The sequence below is a fragment of the Ovis canadensis genome, chromosome 7, assembly GCF_042477335.2.
Source record: "Ovis canadensis isolate MfBH-ARS-UI-01 breed Bighorn chromosome 7, ARS-UI_OviCan_v2, whole genome shotgun sequence".
NCBI classification, from domain to species: domain Eukaryota; kingdom Metazoa; phylum Chordata; class Mammalia; order Artiodactyla; family Bovidae; genus Ovis; species Ovis canadensis.
The window spans coordinates 80947771-80972228 of record NC_091251.1 but is presented as its reverse complement, the minus strand read 5'-3'; the positions used below and the strand labels follow the sequence as shown (position 1 = coordinate 80972228).

Sequence of the window (24458 nt, the reverse complement as noted above, 5' to 3'; positions counted from 1 at the left end):
AGAGAAAATTAGAAAAAAAATCAAGAGTGAGTATGTTCATTCATCTGCCTACACGCATTCCCATGTATATGTTTTCTAAAACGGGTTGGGTAGAGAGGGAGGGGGGGAGGGAAGGAAGGAAAAAGAGAAGAAACACAGGAGGGGAGGAAGGGAAAAAGGGAAGGAAGGAGGGAGGGACAGAAGAAGGAAGGGAAGAAGGGTACTTAACAGATCAAAGCTCCTAAAACTCTTAGCATACTAATTTTGAATTTTAACATAAAGACTGATTTTCTCCCTAGGAAGTCCTTACCCTTCTCTCTGCTCTCTCTTTCTTGAACAATTATACTACAGGTACCAGAGGCAGCTTCAAAGCCATTTGCTGATTCCCTCTCACAGAGACCTTCTTGAGATTCTTCAGCAATACTGTCAACTTCAATAGTTATGTCACTCTCACTTTTTATACTTCGAGACTCATCTTGGCTGAGAGTAAGTGGTGACGCTGCTGAAAAGTTATGCTGTACTACAGGAGGTAGGGCAGGTGGAATAGAAATAAGAGAGTTAGATTCAGAGCTTTCAACTATGGCGTCCTCAATGCTGGTTTTATCCTTTTCATCCAAATCATCCAAATCTACTTCATGGCAAACCAAGGTTTCTGGTCCAATCAGAGGCATTGCATCCTCTTCTTCCTTTAGTGGAGTATTTACAGTTTCTTCTGCTGGACCATCAAATTTTTCATTAGTCAATTCTTGAACGCATTGGTTTGGCTCTGCTATTAATGATGGCATTCCTTCATTTTCTATTTCAAAGTGTTGTTCAAAATTTTTCATTCCCTCAGATGCAGTGCAATCACTGGTCCTTTCTTGAGATATGCTAGATATGCTATTTGTCATTTCCATTCCATTCTCAATTCTTATTCTTTTCTCTGGTGATAACTGTCCCAGTATCTTTCGTTTCAACTTTTTTTCTTTTGCACATTGGTCAATTTCATCTTCAGTAGCAGAAGAAAAGTTTTTACTGTCTAACGAAGAAAATTCTGGACTCTGAGCATCTGTATGAGGTTCAATTCCTGCTTCATCCTGGCTAAACGATGACATCTTTATAGTTTCTAAAGAAAGATCTTTTGTCTTGCTTCGTCTTCCCTTTCCTTTAGGAGATTTTTCTGCTTCTTTCTTAACTACTTCTTGCTCCACTTTATTTCCTATAATCTGTACTATTTGTTCATTTTCTCCAACTTCTAACTTTAAGGTTTCTAAAGGCTGCATTTGAGTCCTATCATTTTCTTTTAATATATGTGGAGCAGTCTTTGGATTTTCTTCATCTAGCTTATCATCATTTAAATTTTCATTTTTTTCTAATTCTTCTTTAATATCAGGAGAAAGTTCTTCATTCATCAAATTCTTTTCTAAAAGGTCTTCTGTTTCACTATCAGATGAACAGGAGTCTGCAAGAGAAAACATTATATTACACAAGTTTCTACTTAATTACCAATGTAATTTATAATAAAAATTCTGCCAAAGGCAAAACTCTTCATCATGTACCTCTGAACACCTCCTTGTAGAAATTTCTCATATAAAATAAACCATATATTTGTGCCAAAAATGGGGGAGGGGAGATCTCAAATAAAACTCCATGTGAAAATATATTACATAGAAAAATATTACTGTCTCAATTCTGTAAAAGAGCTCTTTTCCAATTTTTACTAGTATCATATTTATGCTACAGTAACCCTTAGAAAAATCAAAGGACTAGTATTGAAATATGAAGTTAACATATGAAGTGGTTTGATTTGAGAAGGTACTGATTAAAATCTGGAATGCCCATTTTATGTCTTTAGAAAGGAGTATGACATTCTACTTAATTCTGAAAAGATGTATAAAAATGAGAAGCTTGAATTCTCAAAAATGTAAATATTCCTCTGATTAAGAGAAAGGAAAGTATAGGCCAGTAACCATTCTGCAAAGAAAACCATTCTCCTAAGTCAGAGCATTTTTTAAATAAATAATGTTATAAGATGATATAGAAGTTGTAAAATACAAGAATTCTGCCCACATGGTGCTCATATTTTAAAGTGCAAAAAGGCAAGCTTAAATGTACTTTTTAAGTGAAAAGGTATGTAGTTTTATGGTTTTATCATATACAGAATTTAGAATTTTGTCTCATGTTTTTTAAAAAGGTAGTTTTTTACTTTTACTTTTATGAAGCAGTTTAGCAAGAAAATGTATAGTTTTGTAGGCTGTACATGTGCAGGCTTCTAAGAGCATTTGCAACTTTGTAGAACTCTTGCATTTGTGTATTATGTCAGCATTCCAGCAGATGGCAGTAAAGAGGAGGAAAGATGCCCTTTCTAACTTGCACAAAAGCTCATGGCAATCCTGTGGTTCAGAAAAGTTTTCAAGGGAGGAAAATTCTTATGTGAACATTTTCTATATTTAACATCTCTTAAATTACGTAGAAAAATATACAAAAGTAGAAAAGCTGGAAAAAACGTAAAAGCAGAATAAAATATGTTCACTTATATTCATCACAAAACCTGTCTACCACTTTAGTTTGTGCTCTCTTTGAAAAACAGTCTCAGCTTTATTGAAAGATCCTAGGTGAACAGCAATGGTGAAGATCCTAGGTGAAGGCAATGGCAACCCACTCCAGTACTCTTGCCTGGAAAATCCCATGGACAGAGGAGCCTGATGGGCTGCAGTCCATGGGGTCGCTAAGAGTTGGGCACGATTAAGCGACTTCACTTTCACTTTTCACTTTCATGCACTGGAGAAGGAAATGGCAACCCACTCCAGGGGTCTTGCCTGGAGAATCCCAGGGACAGAGGAGCCTGGTGGGCTGCCATCTAAGGGGTCACACAGAGTCAGACACGACTGAAGCGACTTAGCAGCAGCAGCAGGTGAACAGCAGTGGATTACAGGAGACACCAGTGCATGCTTTGTAGGACAGGGTGGCATACTGGCTTGTCAACCCATGCTCTATTAAAATAGCATATTCTCTGATATTGTCAAGAAAAGGTACTCCTAGTTGAAGTAAAATACCACTTAATTTTAAATAAATAGGGTACAGCAAAATAAATATTTTGTTCAAATCAAATTTTTTAATTTAAATCATGTATTAAAAACCTAGATAACCTCCTATGAATCTCTCACACAACTGGTTTTATTATTTATATGATTGATTTTTTTTTTTTTTTAATCAATGATCCTCAAAATTGAGCACCTTCCATTCCATTTGACAGAGGTGAGCTGTCTGGCATATTGCTTCGAGCACTTCTGGTACCTGATTTTCCGTCACTGTTTGCAGTCTTAGATAAACCATATGGCATGTTAGACGAAAGAGTAGATTTTAAAGGAGGTCGTCCCCGTTTTGACTTCTGCCTCTCCTCATCCCTCTTTTCATCCTTTTCACTGTCTTCTTTGTTCTAGGTTACAACAATAAAATGTATGAGAAACAGTACCTTTATGGAAAATAAATACGCTACTTTGCCAAGGAAAACTGTAACTCAAAAAGATTAGTTGTTACATCAACACCTAATCTGTAGTTACGGAAAAATTAAAAGTAAATAGTTTTCTAATGTTTTGTACTTAAATGAGTATGATGTTCTACAACAAGGTTACACTGCAATTATATTGTGAAGGTCAGAGGCAGCACATAAGAGAGCTATATACTACGCAGCTCTCCCCTTGTCTCGCACTACTTCCTTCCTGAGAAAAAGAAAAGATATGTCATCATCACTACAGCAAAGGCTGAAAATTGAGGGTGTGGATGAGAATAGAACATATAGCCAATGTATGCTTTAAAACTTAGTATTAGCTTCCAGCATTTAAAAATCAGATTTTACTTTTTAAAAAATATAGTTGTCTTGAGAGACAAAAAAAGTTCTAAAATCTGGCAAGCCTGAGTCTGCCTCCCACAGCACAGTGTTAGTTCCATCCGCTCCAGATGAGGGACATCACCTCTTTGTTACTCTCAGTCCTACTTCACTCTCCTGGAGAGCCTCGTAAGCCTTTGCATTTGAAGCCTGTGCCCCAAGGGAAGCTGGATTTTACCTTTCCCGAAATAGTGCGGAAATGTGTTCACAGTTTTTACTTTTTAGCTTCTGGGACATAAGGGGAAAAGTCACAATTACTTTGAAAGACTCAACATGATTATATGAGAAAATAAGTTTTATAAAAAACACAGTAGTAATACAATATGAACAACTCCTGTTATCTAAAGGATATGGCACCTGTATACATACTTTAGCTTTTTTCTTCTGTTTTTTCTTTGGTCCACCTTTGTCCAATGGCCAGATTATCCTGTCAGCCTTTACCCATTCATCATACCTTAAAATAAAGAATATATTTTAAAATTCACAAGAACACCTTATTTGAAATGTAGTCACCAAGTACAAACAACACTGAGACAGACTGCAGAGGGCTGAGTTCTATGTCGACAGAAGGTGATGGGCACAGGGGCCAACTTGCTGGTAGTGTGTGCCAGGTGCTGCAGCAGGTATTTTGGGTACCCACCACCAACAGGGCACAGTGAGAGAATTTCTCAGGACAGACAGGTTTAAGGGGGAGAGGAGGGTAGGCAAACTAAAGAGATTCACGGCTGTTTGAACTGCCTTTTTCCCCACAACTCCCACTCATCTGAGCTTAATTAAATAAGCTGATTCTGCACTGGAATTCATTCTAGTAACCAAATAATGCAAAACAAGTGAGACAAATTCAAACTTGTAGTATGATGAGTTCTAGATTATTTTATGAACTCCTTTTCAACTCTTTTCCTCCCAGAACTCTCTCTAGCCTCCAGTATTTCTAATAAAATTTTATTCTGAACTGTACACCTCTAAAACTGAAATTTCTTTTAGAGGTATTTTAAGTTTATTCTGAAAACTCATTTTCCCCTTTCCCATAATACTGACATAACTTCTAGATTTTAATATAGCCAGTCCAAGTTACTAATCAGGGGCAAATAAGAAATTAAACCTCCCACAACTAAACAATAGCTTTTACATTATAAGTATATATTTATAGATCTATCTATGATTTATATGTTTAATGTGCATTTATAGGTATTTATAGAGATGAACCAAAATCTAAAATCTGAACATTTTAGCTAAAAAAAAAAAAAAAAGAAAAGAAAAAAACTACAGGCAGTCCTTGCTTTGAACTGCACCCTGGTGATGCAAACCACACCTTCACTTTGTAACCCAATCACCGTTCACCGATGCGAAAGAAGGACCCTGTTCCAACCGGCACAAGTTCAGCTGACCCAGTACCATGACTCTACACTATGGTTTAAACATGATCTTCTCATGCATTATCCCAGTATCTAGCAGGGTGGAAGGCTAACGAAAAACTATTAACCATGTGAATTCCAGTTGGGTAGGAAGATAACCAGTTAGAACAAACATGATCATATAATAAAATGACTGTTAAGGGTCATACAGTAAAAAATTAAAGAGATAAAAAGAGAAGGATGCTAGGAGGGGGATAGTCTAGAAAACAGAACAGACACACTGATGGCAAGTAAAAGCAGATGGTTGTGAACTAAGTAGACTCTGAGGAAAAAAGAAGGCTACGTCGGGCTGCACATGCAAAGCAGGGAGGTTTGTTAAGGTTGTCAAGTGTAGTCTTTAGCCCTGAATTCAATACATAAAAAACTACTGAGAGATGGACAAGAAAGTTTGTTTTTAGTGTTGGCAGAAATGTGAAGGGTACAGAAGCTGATCTGAGAAAAAAGAAAAGAAATTTTAAATTTTTTTTAAAAGTTTTACTTTTAAAATTTTTTATTTTTAATTGGAGACTAATTACTTTATAATATTGTGGTGGTTTTTGCCATACAGCAACGTGAATCAGTCACAGGTGTACATGTGTCCCCCCATCCTGAACCCCTCTGCCACCTCCCTTCCCCCCATCCCATCCCTTTGGGTCATCTCAGTGCACCAGCTTTGAGTGCCCTGTTTCATGCATCGAACTTGGACTGGTCATCTATTTCACATATGGTAATATACATGTTTCAATGCTATTCTTTCAAGTCATCCCATCCTCACCTTCTCCCAGAGTCCAAAAGTCTGTTCTTTACATCTGTGTCTTTTTTGCTGTCCTGAACATAGGGCCATTGTTACCATCTTTCTAAATTCCATATATATGTGTTAATATGCTGAATTGGTGTTTTTCTTTCTGACTTACTTCACTCTGTGTAATAGGCTCCAGTTTCATCCATCTCATTAGAACTGACTCAAATGCGTTCTTTTTAATGGCTGAGTAATATTTCATCGTGTATATGTACCACAACTTCCTTATCCATTCGTCTGCCGATGAACATCTAGGTTGCTTCCATGTCCTGGCTATTGTAAACAGTGCTGCGATGAACACTGGGGTACATGTGTCTTTCAATTCTGGTTTCCTTGGTGTGTATGGCCAGCAGTAGGATTGCTGGGTCATAAGGCAGTTCCATTTCCAGTTTTTAAAGGAATCTCCACACTGTTCTCCGTAGTGGCTGTGCTAGTTTGCATTCCCACCTACAGTGTAAGAGGGTTCCCTTTTCTCCACACCCTCTCCAGCATTTATTGTTTGTAGACTGTTTGATAGCAGTCATTCTGACTGGAGTGAGATGGTACCTCACTGTGGTTTTGACTTGCAAGAAATTGTAAAGTTTTATATGCTATTCATTCAATCCATGTTCTTTTTAAAATGATGTGAGAGGACAGAAACCAAACATGCCCCCACTAAAGAATAAGTTAATGTTTGCTGAGCACTTAAGTAAGTGCCAGGCACTAACTATATAAACTTTCATGTTAATATAATTATCACTACTTCTCAGAAAATCCCAATAAAGTAGATGCTCTGTATTTCCCAACTCAGAGATGAGGAAACTGAGTATGTAGGGAAATTCTGGAACACCTGGGCTCCAAGCAACTACAGGGCCCGCAGATACAGTGAACACACAAGACTTCCCAACGAACAGAGAGAAAAGTAGTCCCTGACATCCAGCAACTGGCCTGGTACTATTAGCTGGGACTTGCTGTTGCTACAGAGCCGTCCTGGCCCTCACAGCGAGGGTGTGTTATTCTCCTGTTGCACATAAACAATTTCACAGAACATCAATATCAGACAGGTCTGTTCCATGACCATGATGGATTAAGACAAAAAAAAGACCACTTCCTAGTTGTATCTCAACACAAAAAATAACAGGAACACTGTCCAAGCCACAGAAATGACCAAACATCCTTTCTACCCCGAGTGACTGCTACTGCTTTACCAATGACAGCATTGTGGTGGTGGTGGCAGTATGGGGGTGGTTTAGTCGCTAAACTGTGTCCAAGTCTTGCAACCCCCATGGACTATAGCCCGCCAGGTTCCTCTGTCCATAATTTTCCAAGCAAGAATACTGGAATGGGTTGCCATTTCCTTCTCCAGGGGATCTTCCTGGCCCAGGAATCAAACCTGCATCTCCTGTGTCTCCTGCACTGCAGACGGATTCTTTACCCACTGAGCCATTGCGGAGAAGTCCAAAGATAGCATTAACCTTGGTCTAGTCTTCCCTTCTTACAGGTAAGATTAAGATAACCAATCAGAATTGTCCCCTGCTTCTTGACAGCATCCAGTCTAGAGCAATGCCCTATTTCCTAAACCCTCCCAAACTCACCTAACAGAAGCTCAGATCTAAGTCTTATCTAACATTCTTATTTATTAATTTTCCAATTCGGACCTATTACAGTGCTTGATATAGGCTTGATTTCTGATAAATTTAATAAACAAGCAAACAAGCAAAACCACTTGTGATGTTGGGAGCCATGGGTCTAGCTCCCTAAAGGATGTTTCCACAGAATCCTGAGTTGTTGCTACTCCCAAAGGTGGCACCCTGAGCTTTCATGACCCACCTTCTAACTGACATGCCACATGGTTCCCTAAGTTAGGTGTCCTCCCTTACTGCAAATGAGTAGCAAACCCAGCTTGTTCAGGTACAGATGTGATCCTGGTGATCTCTGGCTGGAAGTATTGACATGGGAAGTGAAATAGTAGGAATGTTCAAAGTCCTGGAAAAATCAAATGCAAGGTGTGCTGTGTAAGTGCATATATACTATTTGCTTTAGTTCTTCAAAACATTAAAAATGATCTTTCTGAACCAAAAACAAATTTCAAAATAGGAAAATACATTTCTTGTTTACCTGACATTCCATCCATAGTAATGTACCAAGTATAAAACTTCTCCATCATCAATTTCAGTGCTTTTAATACTGGCTTCATAGATCTTCTGCGTTTTCCCTCGTCCATATTTTACTTTCACTTTGGTGCCTGTTAGGCAGGGTTCTGTGTCTTCCTCATCTTCCTCCCCTTCAGAGTCACATTTGCTTTCAGTTTCTTCCCTGCAGTAAGTTATAACACTGATAATGCTACTGATAACTTAATGGAAAACAAAATAATATATGCTAAAAGAATCCAACATGTAGAAGAGTCACAACCTAATTATTACCTTCATAACCTGTCAGTGGAGGAGGAGAAGAAGGAGGAGAAGGAGAAGATTTTCATAGACTACTTAGTAAGGAACTGATTTATTATGAAAAGGTGCACTGTACCAAAAGTAAATCCGTACTTCTTAAAGGCAAGTCAGTCATCACAGTTAATGGTGATATGGAATCAAATAAATCACTTTTGATAAAGCAAAATTAGAACAACATGCTTTGAAGAAGTCTTTAGGATTCAAGTGCCACCTTATATGTGAAAATGACCTAAAGACAGTGTTTAACTTTCTGCAACTGAAGTGTCTTAAGTCTACCTGACTACTACTTTTTGCTCAATTCAGAGTAGTTCTTAACCCAGACTTTTTTGGTGGGAAAAATAATGAACAAGGGCTAACTACCTCAGTAACTTTTTTAAACTAGTTTATATTTTAAAGGTTTCCCCACCCTCATGAAGACACAATAGACATCTGGGTATCAGGTCTCTTGTTATCACTGTGGGATAGCACCAGAAGAACAAAGGTTTTGCATATCTTACATTGGTTCCTATTTGTTCTTACACATCTCCCATCAGCTTTTGTTTTGATAATCATATATAAAGGAGATTCACATAGGGAGATCCAAGTATTTTTAATATTTTTAAACAAACATTCTTTATTAGCCCAGCAAAAATTCAGAACAGATTTGCATCAAAGATCATTCTAGTGTCACAAGAGTTTTAAAAACCTTAAGACGAGGTACTATCTTCTGTCATAAACATAGGGCATTATTTTAGGGACCACTGGGGGACCCAACATGAAGAAACTTTGACAACTCATTAGCAGTGGGAATGTTTTCTTTACAAGGGCACCTTCTAATTATATTCTGAGAAGGTAATTTCAAAACACCATGGAAAACTACTTAAAACAGAAGTCTCTATAGATTAAAAAAAAAGTCTATTTCCAGGATTCCTGCTATTAAATGAGAATACAGCCTGTATATTCAGTTTTTGTAATAAAAGGAAATATCGTCCTTCATATTCAAGTCTGTGAAACTTTATGTCTCTAAAATAAATATTCTATTTACATATCAATTATAAAGGCTTTTTAAAGCACATGGTGTGTATGTATGTGTGTGTGTGTGTATATATATATATATATAGTGTGTATTACATAAATACTATAAAACATACACATTTTGATGGTTATTTTTAACAAATCTTCAAACTATAGTTAGGCTTTACTTTTTAAATAGTCTACCTTACCCTATTAATTTACTGTCCAAATATCTGAATTAATACACTCATATCATTATATTCAACTCCAATTATTTCCTCCTACTTTCCCTAATCTTAATCGTATTTCACTACAGAACTTTCTTTATTCACTATTCTAATTCACATGTGACTGTGAATATTCCTATACCTATATTTATGCTGAATCATAAAATTACCTCTCCCACTCACCAATCATTACTATTTTTGCAGTTATTTTTTTAACGGTTAATTTTCAGATGGGTGTCAGCCACTAGTTGGAAACAGCAGGCCACTTTTCTCAATTCTGCCTAATCACTCAAATTTCTAGAAAATTTAGCACTGAAAAATAACTGTGGAGGAGAGCTTCTACACAAGTAAGTGTGTTATGCTGTTGCTGAGTTAAAATTCATTTTTTAGTAGTGTCTAAAAATTAGTAAATCCATTTGACAATAAAGGAATGGCCACCAAACATAGTTGGACATTACCATGATCTAGCTGGACTGCCTAATCTCTGGTTATTTTTAAGTCAATTCAGTCCATACGTGTATAATGCATGAAGAAAAAAAAAAACAGTTTTCACTCAACAACAAACAGGATGAACATTAAAAAGGCAAAATTTAATGTGATGTGGGGCAAGAATGAATTTTCCAAGCTAGAATCAGGGGTGCATGCCACTTACTCTAATACAGTAACTTGGAAAAGAAAACTGTCTTAGATAAAGCTAACACACAGAAACATCTGCTAGTACTGTGCACCCACGTGTTTGTTAGCTTTCCCACATTGTACCTTTTTTAAAATGGCATTTTTGCTGTCGCTGTTTCCTCTTGTCCACTTCCTCCATTTTTCTCCAGCTCCCTTCCCTGCTGTCAACTGCAGGGCCTTTCTTTTGACTGGGTGGCGCAGCCTTCTTTGAGGCCACTGTTTAGGGCACAAGCGCTATTAAAATGGTGCGACCAGTATATTCTCCAACTCCGAAAGGCGACACACATCATCTTCACAATGTGTCTCACCTTCATCAGACAAGAGGAATGGAAGTCCCAATAAGAAAGCATTCCCTCAAACCTGAACCTCTAAGCAGGAGCAGAGCACTGCTGTTACCCCAGACAGGTGTTTCTGGAGAATAAACATAAGATAATGTACCTCTCTTGGCTTTTCTCTTCCTCTTCCTCTGAGTCTTTGTCAGAATCCTCCTGCTTTCTAATTTTCTTCTCCTTTTGCTTTGGTGTATTTTTTCTCCCCAGTAGTAGTTCGTTTTCCTTCTTCTCCGCAGTTTCATAGTCATCATCGACATCCTTATTTTCTGTATCATTATCTCTTAATTTGTCTTCCGTTTTTTCTTCTTCAATTTCCTTTTTAATAGAATTTGCATCTCGAGCAATTCTCCTTCGTCCCTAGTAGAGAGGATGAAAACTTTAAAGTAACTCACTACAAAGGGGGAAAAAACATAGAAAAATGTTATCTTTTTCTTAAACCATCATGGCAATGACTAGTCTTCTTTCTAGCTTGAGATGTGATACTGATAACCCGTCAGCTCCAGTGTACTTTTTGCTTCCTCTCAAAGTAAATAAATCAACCCATGTAAATTACTTACGTCCAAATCTATTATGTCCCCTGGCTACATACTACATGAAAAATAAAATTTTTTTCCTGTGTTCACTATATTATCTCATTTTAATATTTCTTGACTACAATAAAAGTTTTTAAAGAATTATCTAAGTGTCAATGATATAAGTTAATAATAAGGAAAATAATCAGTCCCTTAATTTTCTGGAAGTTCTTTCATCTCTAACTCTATTGTTTACTAAGATAAAATTCACATTATCACTGTATTTCAATGTAACTACATTTTATTACATTTTAAAAGAACTGAATTGTACTAATGGCCAAAAAGTGAGCTGATTTCTTTGAATCTGGAGAGCTCACTAGGCCAGTAGTAACTTGTTACAACCTCAGCAACTGTTATCCATTCTCTTGTTGCATGCTCAACTGACCAGGAAACTGTTGAGCCATTTCATTATCTCCTGAATTCTCCTTCCAGTCAACTTCTGCACACTGGCAGAATTCCCCCCTACTTGAAATAAACTGAGGATTAAAGGGAAAAAAAGAGTCAACAACTCTAGGAGCACTAGAATACTTTACAATTATTATCTCAGTATAACAAATGTTTTGCCTAGTTCCTGACTATGTACTATTTAAACATCAACAGTAGTGGGGGAAAAAAGAACTTAAATTTAAGTTCCATGAGGGCAGGGTCTTTGTCACACTCACATCTATAACCTCAGATCTAAACAGTGCCTGGCACATGTGCAGGTACTCTTTTAAGAATTTGTAGGTAAATGAATGAAAGCATCTGTTATCCATAAAATTTTAAATTTGTATAACTTGTACCTTTGTCCCAGAAATCTCATTTTTAGAAGTCTGTATTCAGATGAATAAGGAGGACATTTTTACAAGTCTCTATATTTAGATAAATTCGGAGGACATTTTTACAAGTATATTTACTGCAGTACTTTCTGTAATCATAAAAAATTGGGAGAAAATCTTGAGGAAGGTAAATTTATGGTACATACATACTATGCAATACTCTGCAGATGTTTTACATAAGATGAGGAAGCCCTTTATATAATGAGAAGCAAGTATGTCCACAATACATACAATGGGGTATTATTCAGTCTTAAAAAGGAAGGAAATTCTAATCCATACATGGATGAACCTTGAAGATCTTCTGCTGAATGAAATAAACCAGTCACAAAAGGACAAATACTATCTAATTCCACTTATATGAGATATCCAGAGTAGTCAAATTCATAGCGACATAAAGTAGACTGGTGGTTGCCAGAGGCTGGGGAAGAGAAGAATGAGGAGTTACTGTTCAACAGGCAGAGTTTCAGTTTTCCAAGATGAAAAAAATTCTGGAGATAGATGATGGTAATGGTCATAAAACAATATGAATGTAGTTAATGCCACTGAACTGTGCATGTAAAAATGGTTAAGATGACAAATGTCATGTTTCTTTACCATAATCTTTAAAAATTAAGAAAAGAAACAAAGCACTCTGGAGGTTTCATGAAATTCACTATAAAGTGCCACTTACTAAGTAAAATGAACAGTTTTAAAAAATGGTTTCTGAGCAAATAAAAGAGATGACTTCACCTTGTCTTTTAATAAGATGTATTATTACAATAACTGAACTCCTTTTACAATGTGGTAAATTTTTTTTTCTACTTCTAAAATTTGATAAAACCTACTGTGTAGACATCATCAGACAATGATCAAAACAGTGGGTGACAACTCCTGACTTGAATTATATATTAGTGGAGAGGAAGAGCAGAGTTAGAAGATAAAACCAGGATGCATGTGACTAGGAAAGAAGGCAGGGCATGAAAAACTGCCCCAAGAGCTGTACAGTGTGTTGTGGAGTAAGTAAAGAGAAAGCAAAGATCCCACCTGGCTGAGGACACAGGTATTATAAACAGGAGATTCATTCACTCAACCATCTAGAAAGTCCTTAATATGTGCAAGGCACTATTCTAGATGCCTGGGATCTCTGAATGAATGGAGTAACACTAATCTCTGCCGTTGTGGAGTGTGATTCTAGCTCAGAGTGTGGTAAAAGAACAATAAATAATAAACAGAATAAATAAGTAAATAAGACAGAGCAACATTAGAGGGACTGAACAGGACAGGGGCTTCCCAGGTGGCTCAGTGGTAAAAGAATACACCTGTCGAAGGAGGAGATGCTGGTTCGATCCCTGGGTTGGGAAGATACCCTGGAGGAGGAAATGGCAACCCGATCCAGTATTCTTGCCTGGAGAATCCCACGGACGGAGGAGCCTGGTAGACCTACAGTCTATGAGATCACAAAGAGTTGGACACGACTTAGTGACTGAGCAGACATGCTTGACCAGGATTTGCTTCAGTGACCTGACACGTTAGCAAAAGACTCGAAGGAAGTGAGTATTTGAGACTGACCTCACTTGAGAATCGCTTGAACAGATATAAATAGAGAACAAGAAATAATATGTGATATATTTAGACAAAGGGAGTGAAGCTAGCTTGGCTGAAGCATAACTAAATACTACAAAATAAACTATGTTCATAGGAGTATTTTTGTATATATCTGAAACTGCCCATATTAAAAAGACTAAAATAACGCTTAAAAAAACTGGATAAAATTAGTATTAAGTACTCACCCTTGGAGATTTTAATTCTACTTCTTCTCTTTCACTTTCACTGTTTGAATCAATATTTTCCTCAGGTTCACTCTTCACTTCTACTAAAGGCATTTCTTGATCTACTTTTGGAGCCTCCTCTTCCATGGATTCTTCTAAGTCTTTTTTTTCCTCTTTTACTTTTGGTTCATGGTGGTGAATAGTTCTGAACTGAATATTTGCGGAACGGCAGTACTCCTCAAAACCATAGAGATACCTAAACAAATGACATTTCATTTTAAGAAATCTTAGTCATTATATTTAATTTGATTACTATACATTAAATAAATATTTTTTGAAAAGTAAAACACAAGCCTTTTAATACAAAGTACTTTTCCTGTTACTGGTTTCTTGGTGTTTTATTTAGGATAGCAGAAATACTGACCAGAAAATAAAATTTCTTTCCTGAAAAATCTGAGCTTGTGATAATGGAACACAGCTATCATAGTTTTAATATGAAGGCTGTTCACTATAAAAGATACAATTCTAGAACATGTAATTTCAGACAATTAGAGATACTGCCTGTATCTCTAATTTTAAAAACAAAATCCAAACATGAAAAACAGAGTAAAGTAGACTTGTTGCATTGAAGTAACTTTCAATCACAGTATCCACTAACCTAAACCTTTTTATGTACTTTCTCTAACTTTAATGTTCTTTGACTGATGTGTTCTTACTTAACTGTTAACAAATTAAATGGAAAATATTCCTTGTAATTATGTATTCTTTGATGAATAAACTATACTACTTACTTTCTATAAGCAGTTTTTACATTGTAGGAAGCAGCTGAATTCAAAATAGGAATGCCAAGGTCCATATAAATTTGCTTCCATACAGCACCACTATCAATCTGGAAAATTAAGTTTTTATTTGTTAACGTTTGCAAAGGGAAATGATCTTTATACTAATATTCTATGTTCATTAAGAAAATGTGTTTATTACCTAAAGTACATATAACAGTGCAACGCTAGACAATTTTGATTTTTATTACAGTCTTACTTACATTGTCACATCCACCTTGATGATAAACCAGTCTGAAGAGCTTGAAAAGGTTGAGATCTTTATAGCCCAAAACAGGTGGTTTGTTGATTGGAGTACCTTTTTAATATTCAAGAGCCGAAATACAATGTTAATTTCAATGGAAAATACTAAGTTGAAAACAAAGCTTATCAATTTCTAATTTCCCAAATATCATTAATCAGAGGCATATATTTTAAAGATGCTCAAATTATGTAAGACAACACAAAATATTCTCTATATTCTTTATACAGCACTGTGGTGATCTTTAGATTTATTATACTTCCAGAACTAGTAAAATCACCTAACTGCCACTGAATTTGGATAAAACTGAATCAAACCTTGGGCCTGCAAGGTGTAGCCAATAATGCTGCTGCTTCAAGAAGCCTGGGCAAAAACACACACAATGAAAAGGGCACATTTTAGGCCATGGTTTCATTTCAGTGCTTTAACACAAATGTTAAGACTGTTGGTAGTAATCTGAAGGATCACTTCTGAAGGCCACAAAATGTCTACGACCAACGTATCTGAGGATTTCCAAGGACTGATGTAATGTCACCAACTATGATTTATAAAGGCTCTATTTCTTCTAACTTTATTAGAAATCCTACTCTATTTAGATAGAAGCTAATCCATTATGTTTAATTTGTTGAGACCAAGGGTCAGACTAGATTACTTGCCATAAAAACAGCATTCATTAGTAAATAATGGGTATGTAGATTTACATTATGACTGCTCACTTTCTGTTACTCAATTATTACTATAATATTTTCTGGTTTTATAAGTCTCAAGGAGATAAAATTTAACTATATCACAACTACTTTTCCTCTACATTTGTACTCAAAATAGGTATCAGTAGTTATAGTATCTATTTGTACTCAAAATAGATACTAGTAGTACTAACAGTAGTAGTAGTAATAAAGTAGATGTCTTTATTCCCAATACTTAGTTATTATTATTAGCTATAACTGATTCTTAGGCTTGAAATACAAATCCATATACCCACGCTTTAAGCGAAAATGATACATAAACATAGAACATAAAACAGTAAAAGAAAAAACATCTACCTTTTGGGTTGGGGGGAGACACAATGCTGCACTAGTTCCCAGATCAGGGATTGAACTTGGGCCCATGACAGCAAAAGCACCATGTCCTAAACACTGGACTGTCAGGGAATTCCTAGAAATGTCGGTTTTAAAACAATAAGCATGAAAATACCTCTGTCTTCCATAAACTTATAAAGCTGTTGGAGGAAGTTGTCCCTCTCTTCAGGATCAGGTTCTTCCTCAGGCTGCAAAGGTAAAAGACAATAAATGTATAGAACAAATAGAAGGAGGATATACTGCCCTCTTTTTCTTTTTGTAAACCCCCAATTTTACTGAACCCAGAAAATATGAATTTTTTTAAAAATCCTATGTCAGATTTTAATTCATACTTTGATACAGCTAGTTTGATGCAACCGTCAAGAAACACAGTCTCTACTCTTTACTCAATCTACCACTTGAAACTTCCCTTCAATTCTCACCATGGGGACTAAGGTTAGCCATGCGGAAAAGGTTCTGGAATGGGGTGAGAATGTTTTTACCTCATTTGTTGTTTTTTAAAAAAATCCTCAAAATACCATGTGTTCCGAGTGAATATATTGATAGATGAGCATAATAATTACAAACATGTTACTTTCAAGTAATCCACATACATTAACCTTTGTTACTGTTGAATGAATATAAACTAGAGGCAGAAAAGTCACATGGCAAAGGTTATTTGTTTGGATTGCACAATGTTTTAGAGAAACTTAAATGAGCCACACAAATTTTATTTTGTCTCAGACTCCACGAGTCCCTCTTGCTTCACAGTAGCCTGCTTTTCTCATTTGTCTTTCATGCACGGCTTCTGTAGTTGACTTTGCAACCCTTTAAAATAGAACAATGAACATTACTTCTTAGGGACAGAAACTAAATACACACTAAAATTTAGCTCTATGGAAAAAAAAAAAACTAATGGAAACATTCATGCAGAAACAACTATTCCTACAAATACCTATTTGTTTGTTGTTTTACTAATTATAGAAACCTAATCATTTCTTCTTATACAGACAAATGGATTATGGATTTTAACAAAATATTTCCCTTTCTGGTAGACTACTTAAAAACTGATATTTGGGAAAATTCTTAAGTTTAACAATACTATGGAGAAACAAAGGAAACATGGATATATATATATTTCTTCCATATACATAATCATAATTTTACTTCAGAGTACCACTATTTTTGTGTTCCAAAAGAATTCAAAGCCATACTCAAAGCAAAGGCAGTGTCAAGCAATAAACATTGAGAGCTCACAAGTTCAGAGAGCAATAAGCTCATTAAAGTCATGTATTTTCAAAAAATTTTGAATAGCTAATATGTAGTTGATTAAAATATATTTTTAAAAATCATGCTATCTAGGTCAATTAAATATGTAATTTTTAAAAAGCATCAGGCAATCAACGGAAAGGGAGTAAGATCTTTTAGTACAATCTTGTTTTTTCTTTTATTACATTAAGAATGATTTCTAACATTGGAGTAGTTTCACTTTAATAAAATATAAGAAACTTAAGTCAAAGTTCTAGTAAGCCTCAAAATTTAGCAATATACAGACTTTATAATCACTACAGAGTTAACAGAGGTGTTTACTAAATGCTCAAACCAACAGGTGGCAATTTTTCCCCAAGTGAATTAAAAAATTTTGCTTTTGCACTTTTTTTTTTTCAATTTGTTTCTTTCTGGCTGTACTGTTTTTGTTGCTACACAGGCTTTTCTCCAGGTGCAGTGCACGAGCTTCTCACTGCTGTGACTTCTACTGTTGCAGAGCATGGGCTCTAGGGCACACGGGCTTCAGTAGTCGTGGCACGTGGGCTCAGTAGTTGGGGCTCCCAAGCTCTAGAGCACAAAACACTCAGTACTTGTGGGGTATGGGCTTAGTTGCTCCACAGTATGTGGGATCTTCCTGGATCAGGGACTGGACTCATGTCTCCTGCAATGGCAGATGGACTCTTCACCACTAAGCACCAGGGAAGCCCCCTTTGCAAGGTTATTAAAACAACTGCCAATGAGTTAACTCAATTGAGTAATCTGGCAGCCTATAAATTATTTCAGATGTGAATTTTAAGGAATTCTGGTAGGGGGAAAAACAAAACAACTTATACCAGACTGGCTCTATGCTTTGCCTGTCCCTCATAATCATAATAGTCTCTCCTCAGACTAATACCTCATTTTTAGTATTTATCATCTTACAGAATTTAAAGAAGACTGTTGTATCCAGTACATGTAAAAAGCAAATCTTTTTTTAAAAAAAGACACTGATTTGAAAACAAAGTTTCTTCTAAAAGCAAGTAAATAAAATGAACCCATCAAATGCAAATTTGACATTCATTAAGTTTTACCAAACATCTGATAAATTTTTAATGCTGAAGAATATAGCTTTATAGATAAAAAGTCAATAATTTAAATTTAAATTTATTGGAATTAAAAGTTAGTGACTATCAAGAGTGCTTTATGTCCATGAGAAACCATGGCCCTAAAACTGCTAAGTACAGAATGCAGTCATCAGGTGTAAAAACAAGATATAAATGAATAAAGAATTTAAGTTAAGTTAAAAGCAACTGCCTGAGAGAAAATTTATTATAAGTAAAATAAATATAAGATGAGGTTATATACAAAGTTTTACATTTATCTGATGGGTCTTTGTAAAAATCAAAATTGCTTAATCTAATAAGTAATTCTTACACAATCACTTTTTTAAAAATTAGCTATCTTGTTAGTCCCCTTAGAGTAAAATTGCATATGGTAGAAAAACAATGTCTCCAACTAGAAGACTCTGCCTTTAAGACTAGAATATTAGGGCTTGTGTTTGCTATCACAGAGTGCTTTCTCTGCTCACAGTACTCTCACACCTACAGGGCCTATCTCCTGGTCAGGAGCCAGAGGGTGCTGCCTCCCTCAAGGGTTTTGGAGTTGGAGTCGTAATAATGGGAGGTGGAGTACAACAGATTGCTGATGAGCCTTCTTTCCTTCATTTAATCAAACGTGAAGCTAACTGTGCATCCAGTAAAACGTCAGCAATAGAGTTAAGGACATAGAAGAGGCATGAATATGATCATAATTTCCAGGAACTTACAATTTTAGTTACTTGCAATAGACACTACCTGGCATTCCAGGTAGCTGTGTATCTATCTGTGCGCTCACTCAGTTGTGTCCAACTCTCTGTGACCTTTTGGACTGCAGTGCGCCAGGCTACTCTGTCCATGGGATTTTCCAGGCAAGAATACTGGAGCAGGTTGCCATTTCCTCCTCCAGGTATCTTCCCAACCCAGGGATCAGACCATCATCTCTCACACTGCAGGTGGATTCTTTACTGCTGAGCCATCAGGGAAACCCTAGCTGCTATTATTTTATGAAATTTCTAACTTTGAGTAGTGTGTCTTCAAATACAGCTCAAACATTTTTGATCATGATGAATCACAGACTTCTGCCACAAGTAAAATGAGAAGGCACTTTTGGCCTTCCACTTTGGGGCCTCAAGTCTAGCAGGAGGTGGAGAAATATAAAACCAGTCAATTCAACAAAATGTGACATGTCATGCTATGGTTTGTTAGATGATATACTAGAGAATCAAAATTGGACACTGTGCATAGATATGAGGTTTGAGAGAGCTAAATAAGAATTAGGTCAGAGTTATATTTTTAAAAGTTCTCTGCCAAGAATAAGTTTGATGGATTGGAAGGGAAACGGGAGTTACTGTCACAGTCTGCAATGAGGAGAATCAGTGCCTGAATGAGTCTTGCTGCCTGATGATGCAAAGATGAACCCTCCCCCTGAAAGAAAGAGTAAGAGAGCACGCAGGAGAGAGAGAAGTGTTGATGCTGAGTTTGTTTGTACTCCTCAAAGTTTCAATGTGTTAAAATACTCAGGAAGTTCCATGAGGTTAAAGACAAGCTGATTTTAGTCAAAATTTTATTATCAATGACTGGCATTTAGTTTTATTTATTATTTTGTGCCCAAAGATTAATTTATTCCATGAGGAATCCCATTTTTATATACTTAGTTTTAAAAAACCCACTTCAATGCAGTACAGAGAATAGACTGGAGCAGGGAAAGCACGGACAGATGTGGGAAGAACAAGCTGCTATTGTGGCAGTCTAGCTAGGTGAAAGAGAAGAGCGGCTTGGACTAGGGTGACAGACTAGAAAGAGGCAAGAGTGAGAAGATTAAGGTGACTTTCATTTATCTAGTTTGAGTAATTAGGTGAATGGTGCTTCCATTCAAATGAATTAGGAACAAACAGGGAAAGGACAGGTTTTGGGAATGAGTGCAGTCTTGCACATACTGAGTCTGAGGACTTACAAAATATGAAGAAATCCTCACTGAAAGTTTAATAGAAATGTCTGGAGCTAAAAAGAGATATAAAAGCCAGAAACTAATATAACATTGCAAAGCAACTATACTCCAATAAAAATTAATTTTAAAAAGGACATGAGACATCACGTGCATTGATGCACATATAGATTTGGAGTCAATATATCATTTAGTTAGGAAGTAAACCAGAAAGGAAAGAATCTGAGCAAACTCCATGAGATAGTGAAGGACCGAGGAGCCTGGCGTGCTGCAGTCCATGGGGTCACAGAGTTGAACGTGACTTAGCAACTGAACAACAATGAACAGCAAAACAAGAAAAAAAAGTAATATCATGTATGTCAGCTGATTTTAGAAGGCAGGCAAGTCAAAGATGCTGAATACTACTAAGGAGTCAAATGAAATCATGATAAAATTTTTTGGACTTAGCACAAAAATTTGTTGAACTTGGCACAAAATTTTGTTGGAGGTCACTAGTGACCTCAGTAAAGCTGTTTTAGGTGTGGTAAAGTACAAGAGGCACTACAGGAAAACAGAACAGTGTACAGAACTCTGAGCCATCTGGCCATAAGGTAGAGGGGTTGGTGGAAGGAGTCTGTGCAGTTCCCAGAAGGTTGGAAGAGATGTAAGCATGTTTTAAAAGGCTAATAAGAAGAATACAACAGAAAGGAATAGATAAAAGATGCTGGGAAGAAAAGGGATACATCACAGTCTAAGACAAGGAAGAAGGGAATGAGATCCACAGCATAAAAAGAGGGACTCATCTTACAGAAGAGGACAACATATTATTAACTGTACATTAAGCAAAGAAGAGCAGGCAGGTATGGTTTAGAGCTGGCTCCCAGTGTGAAGTTCCTAATCTCTTTCCTAAGTGAGCAGAGTAGGGGTAGGGTTGTTGGCATAAAGGAGATAATGATTGTAGAAACTGAGAACTGACTAATGGTGTTGAAGACCCAAGGAAATTTGTTAATGATAAAATTTACAGTTCTATCATTCTTCTCTGTAGGGTACACTTAAATAGAAAATTTTAAAAACCACATATCATGCACGATACATTCATTGTATAGTAAGACACTGTTTCATAATTTCAGAAAACAGTTTAACAACCACTTGCCTATAACAAATTAGTAATTTCTCCCACCCCATTTGAAAAGGTTCACTCATCTTACTTTCAGTCATCAAGCTGTAGCTCGGATGCTATTAAATCTAAGGCTTTAAACTCAGTTATACTACCGTAACTGTAAGACACATTTTTCTATAAATGCATAAAAATGTAGCAGTATCTGTGTGTACAAATGTGCAATCCTCATTAATCTGATTAGGTGATTCTAACTTGGTTAGAGTTTTATACTAGCATTGTGGAAAAAAAGGTTGTGCTAAATACATTAGGTCACTTTTGCTTGCTTGTTTAATAGGCTAAACTTTAGCAAATAAGTTATATTTGAATGCAAGCTAAATTTTCACTTATTTATTAAAAACTGGCTTTATAAGACTCGCTTAGAAATACTTAGTTGACAGCTGAAGTTATTAGATATACCTAAAATAGTAACATTACCTTTAAATTTTTCTATCAATTTTATTGATTTAACAGTATTTTTCTGAGTTATCAAGCATTTACTATAGGTTTATACCTAAAGTGATCTTGAATGATCACTAACAAATGCCTTTATGGTTTATCTAAAAAAGGCATAAACACACACAAATAACACTTGATTTAAGTACTCAGATTTCCATGAATTAAAAAAATCAGGCACTTATATGATTTTTATAATAACGGAATATAATCCTAGGAATTCAAAGTAACAGTGATTTTAGAAATTCAACAATTGGAAAAATGTGAACCAATACTTCTAAACAAAAAAGAGCATTTTTATAAAAATTCACTAAATTCAAATTTTCATTACTAAGTATGAAAGCAGAGAAGATTTTGGGGAGGTTCCAACATATAAGCCTACCTATAGCAAATCAAAAGGATAAAAGAGCTAAGAGTAGTCAAAGTCAGTCTTCTAAATAATCACCTATTTATTTTATTCTTAGACAACTGTCCTACATTGATCCAAAGTGAATATAAGTTGGGAGTATATGAATACCTGATATCACTGCTTGTGTTTACACTGACTTTTCAGTTTCAAAATTCAAAAGGAAATTCAGTAATATCTTTTCTAATATAAAAATGTCTTGACAAAAGACATTTTAGTAATACCCACAAAAATATTCTCCAGAATCTTTTTCAATATAATTATCAATAAGTTAAAGTCATCAATATAGATAGGAACTAACTTCCTATCAGACTCTCAAGCCTCTTCCTACTCAGTAACAATATGAAATATGTATATTATACTCAAATCCTAAACCACTAATGCTCAGAAATTCAAAATAATATTAAGTAAAAAAGAAGCTCCTCCATGGTAAATCTCAAATTTCCTTATTAAGGCTATGTTAGGGTACTCAAAGTATCAAATATAAAAACAATGTCCACTGCCCATTAGCACTGCAGAAGTGTCTAACACTTGTTTGATTCTACTGTATAAAATTTACAAACACCAAATGGCAAGATAAAGTACTGTTATAGTGGTTATAAAAGCTCTTTTTTTTAATCATTGTAAAGCAATATTATATCTTCATGAAAAGCACAGAGTAACTAAATTTTGGAAGAATGAAATATAATGTAACGTAACAGCCTAGCCTCACTCATGTAGTAAAGGCCTATAATGACTAAGCCAGGTAGGCCCTGGCTTATCAGATTTTAATTCCCTTTTATACCATACCCATTTTTTTCCTTTGCTAAATACAGATTAAAATGCTTTTCAGTTTTACAATACTTCAAATTTTAAAAATTACTGTTCAAGACAGGTTAGAATGATTCAGCATCCAAAGCTTAAATCCAAGAGCATGAAATGCAGCTGATTTTTTTCCCCAAAGCAACCAAAATCTCAGAAGAAAATCTACTTGTATAGCCACAGAAAATGAAGAAATTAGTTTCATTAGGCAATACAATAAAGCACATGCTAAGAAAATTAAGATATGAAAAATAGTTTTAAATTATCATATAATCAGTGACCATATTTTGTGATTTTGCTTTTTCTTTTTCAGTAGATGAAAAGCATCTTGGTTCACTTAATCTTAACAGGTTCATAATTAAAGTAATAGATTTTAAGAAGACATTCTCCTTACAAAGGTCCTTACCTTTTAAAATTTCTTTACTTGCTACCTGCAAACAATAGGTAGCCTGCCTCTGCTCTTCAGTATTTTTTACTAACATTTACTCACAGCTTAAATAAAACATTATGACCTTTATGAAATTAATAGCTATAATAAGAGCACTATTTATTACTTACTATTTTATGGCCATCATCTTTAACCTTACTACAAAGCCTTTTTAAACCTCTTTGTTTAAAATTTCAGGGTTTTTTTTGGGGGGGGGGGCAGGGAAGAAGTAGGAAAAATGCATTTTGAAAGGGATACCAATTAAAAGTATTAACAAAAATAAAGAGACTAATGTATTTCAGTATTTTGTAACATAAGATCCTAACTTCAACGTTAAAAAAAAAAAAGGCAAACCCAGACTGCAACAGTTCACACCCTGAAAATGTGGCCTATTTACCCTGAAAACATATAATCTATAAATAAATACAGATAAAAATACAAAAATCACATTTAATATTTAGACTTCCAATCCTGAATTTTGCCAAACTGTCATTATCATTTTCATTTCAAAATCTATCTTATATTTCAGAAAAATAGCCTTCATCCTCTAATATTCTAAAAATAGACTCCTACTGTCTCTTTTACATGAAACAATTAAGCTTAGTTACGAATCCTACCATATCAGCCACATCATCAATATCTAAAATTCTTATTTAACCTCATTTTTGGCAATCAAAATGGTAACATATATATTAAAAAAATCTTACCTATATGCTGCATTTTCTTTCACATGCAAAATGGTTAGATTCCCCTTCTACTTAATCAGTACAGTGTCTGAACATCTTTCAGTCTGACTTGCAAATATTTGCTTTCCCTCTTAGGGCATAGCATCCGCAGGGTTATACAGCACTACTTACATTCTCTTCCACATAAAAATCAGACATTACATGAAAGGAAAAGAAAGACAGCCCATTTCAAAGCATCTGGCAAACCTCCATTGGCAACCTGCCAAGCCTCTGCAAAACCTTCCT

At 35.6% G+C, this 24458-nt stretch overlaps 1 protein-coding gene across 4 annotated transcripts in view; it reads right to left on the bottom strand.

Annotated features, from left to right (window-relative positions):
* ARID4A (AT-rich interaction domain 4A) overlaps positions 1–24458 on the bottom strand; it is a 59546-nt gene that overhangs the window by 12063 nt on the left and 23025 nt on the right. For 3 of the 4 annotated variants that reach the window (XM_069596707.1, XM_069596708.1, XM_069596709.1), the window contains exons 12-20: positions 16109–16181; positions 14877–14971; positions 14626–14723; positions 13856–14090; positions 10803–11053; positions 8138–8335; positions 4217–4301; positions 3196–3397; positions 290–1420 (exon numbers count right to left, since the gene is read on the bottom strand). In XM_069596707.1, coding sequence (XP_069452808.1) covers positions 290–1420; positions 3196–3397; positions 4217–4301; positions 8138–8335; positions 10803–11053; positions 13856–14090; positions 14626–14723; positions 14877–14971; positions 16109–16181 — 2368 coding nt within the window. The remainder of the gene's footprint in view (positions 1–289; positions 1421–3195; positions 3398–4216; positions 4302–8137; positions 8336–10802; positions 11054–13855; positions 14091–14625; positions 14724–14876; positions 14972–16108; positions 16182–24458) is intronic. The other variant, XM_069596710.1, reaches the window with a different exon arrangement.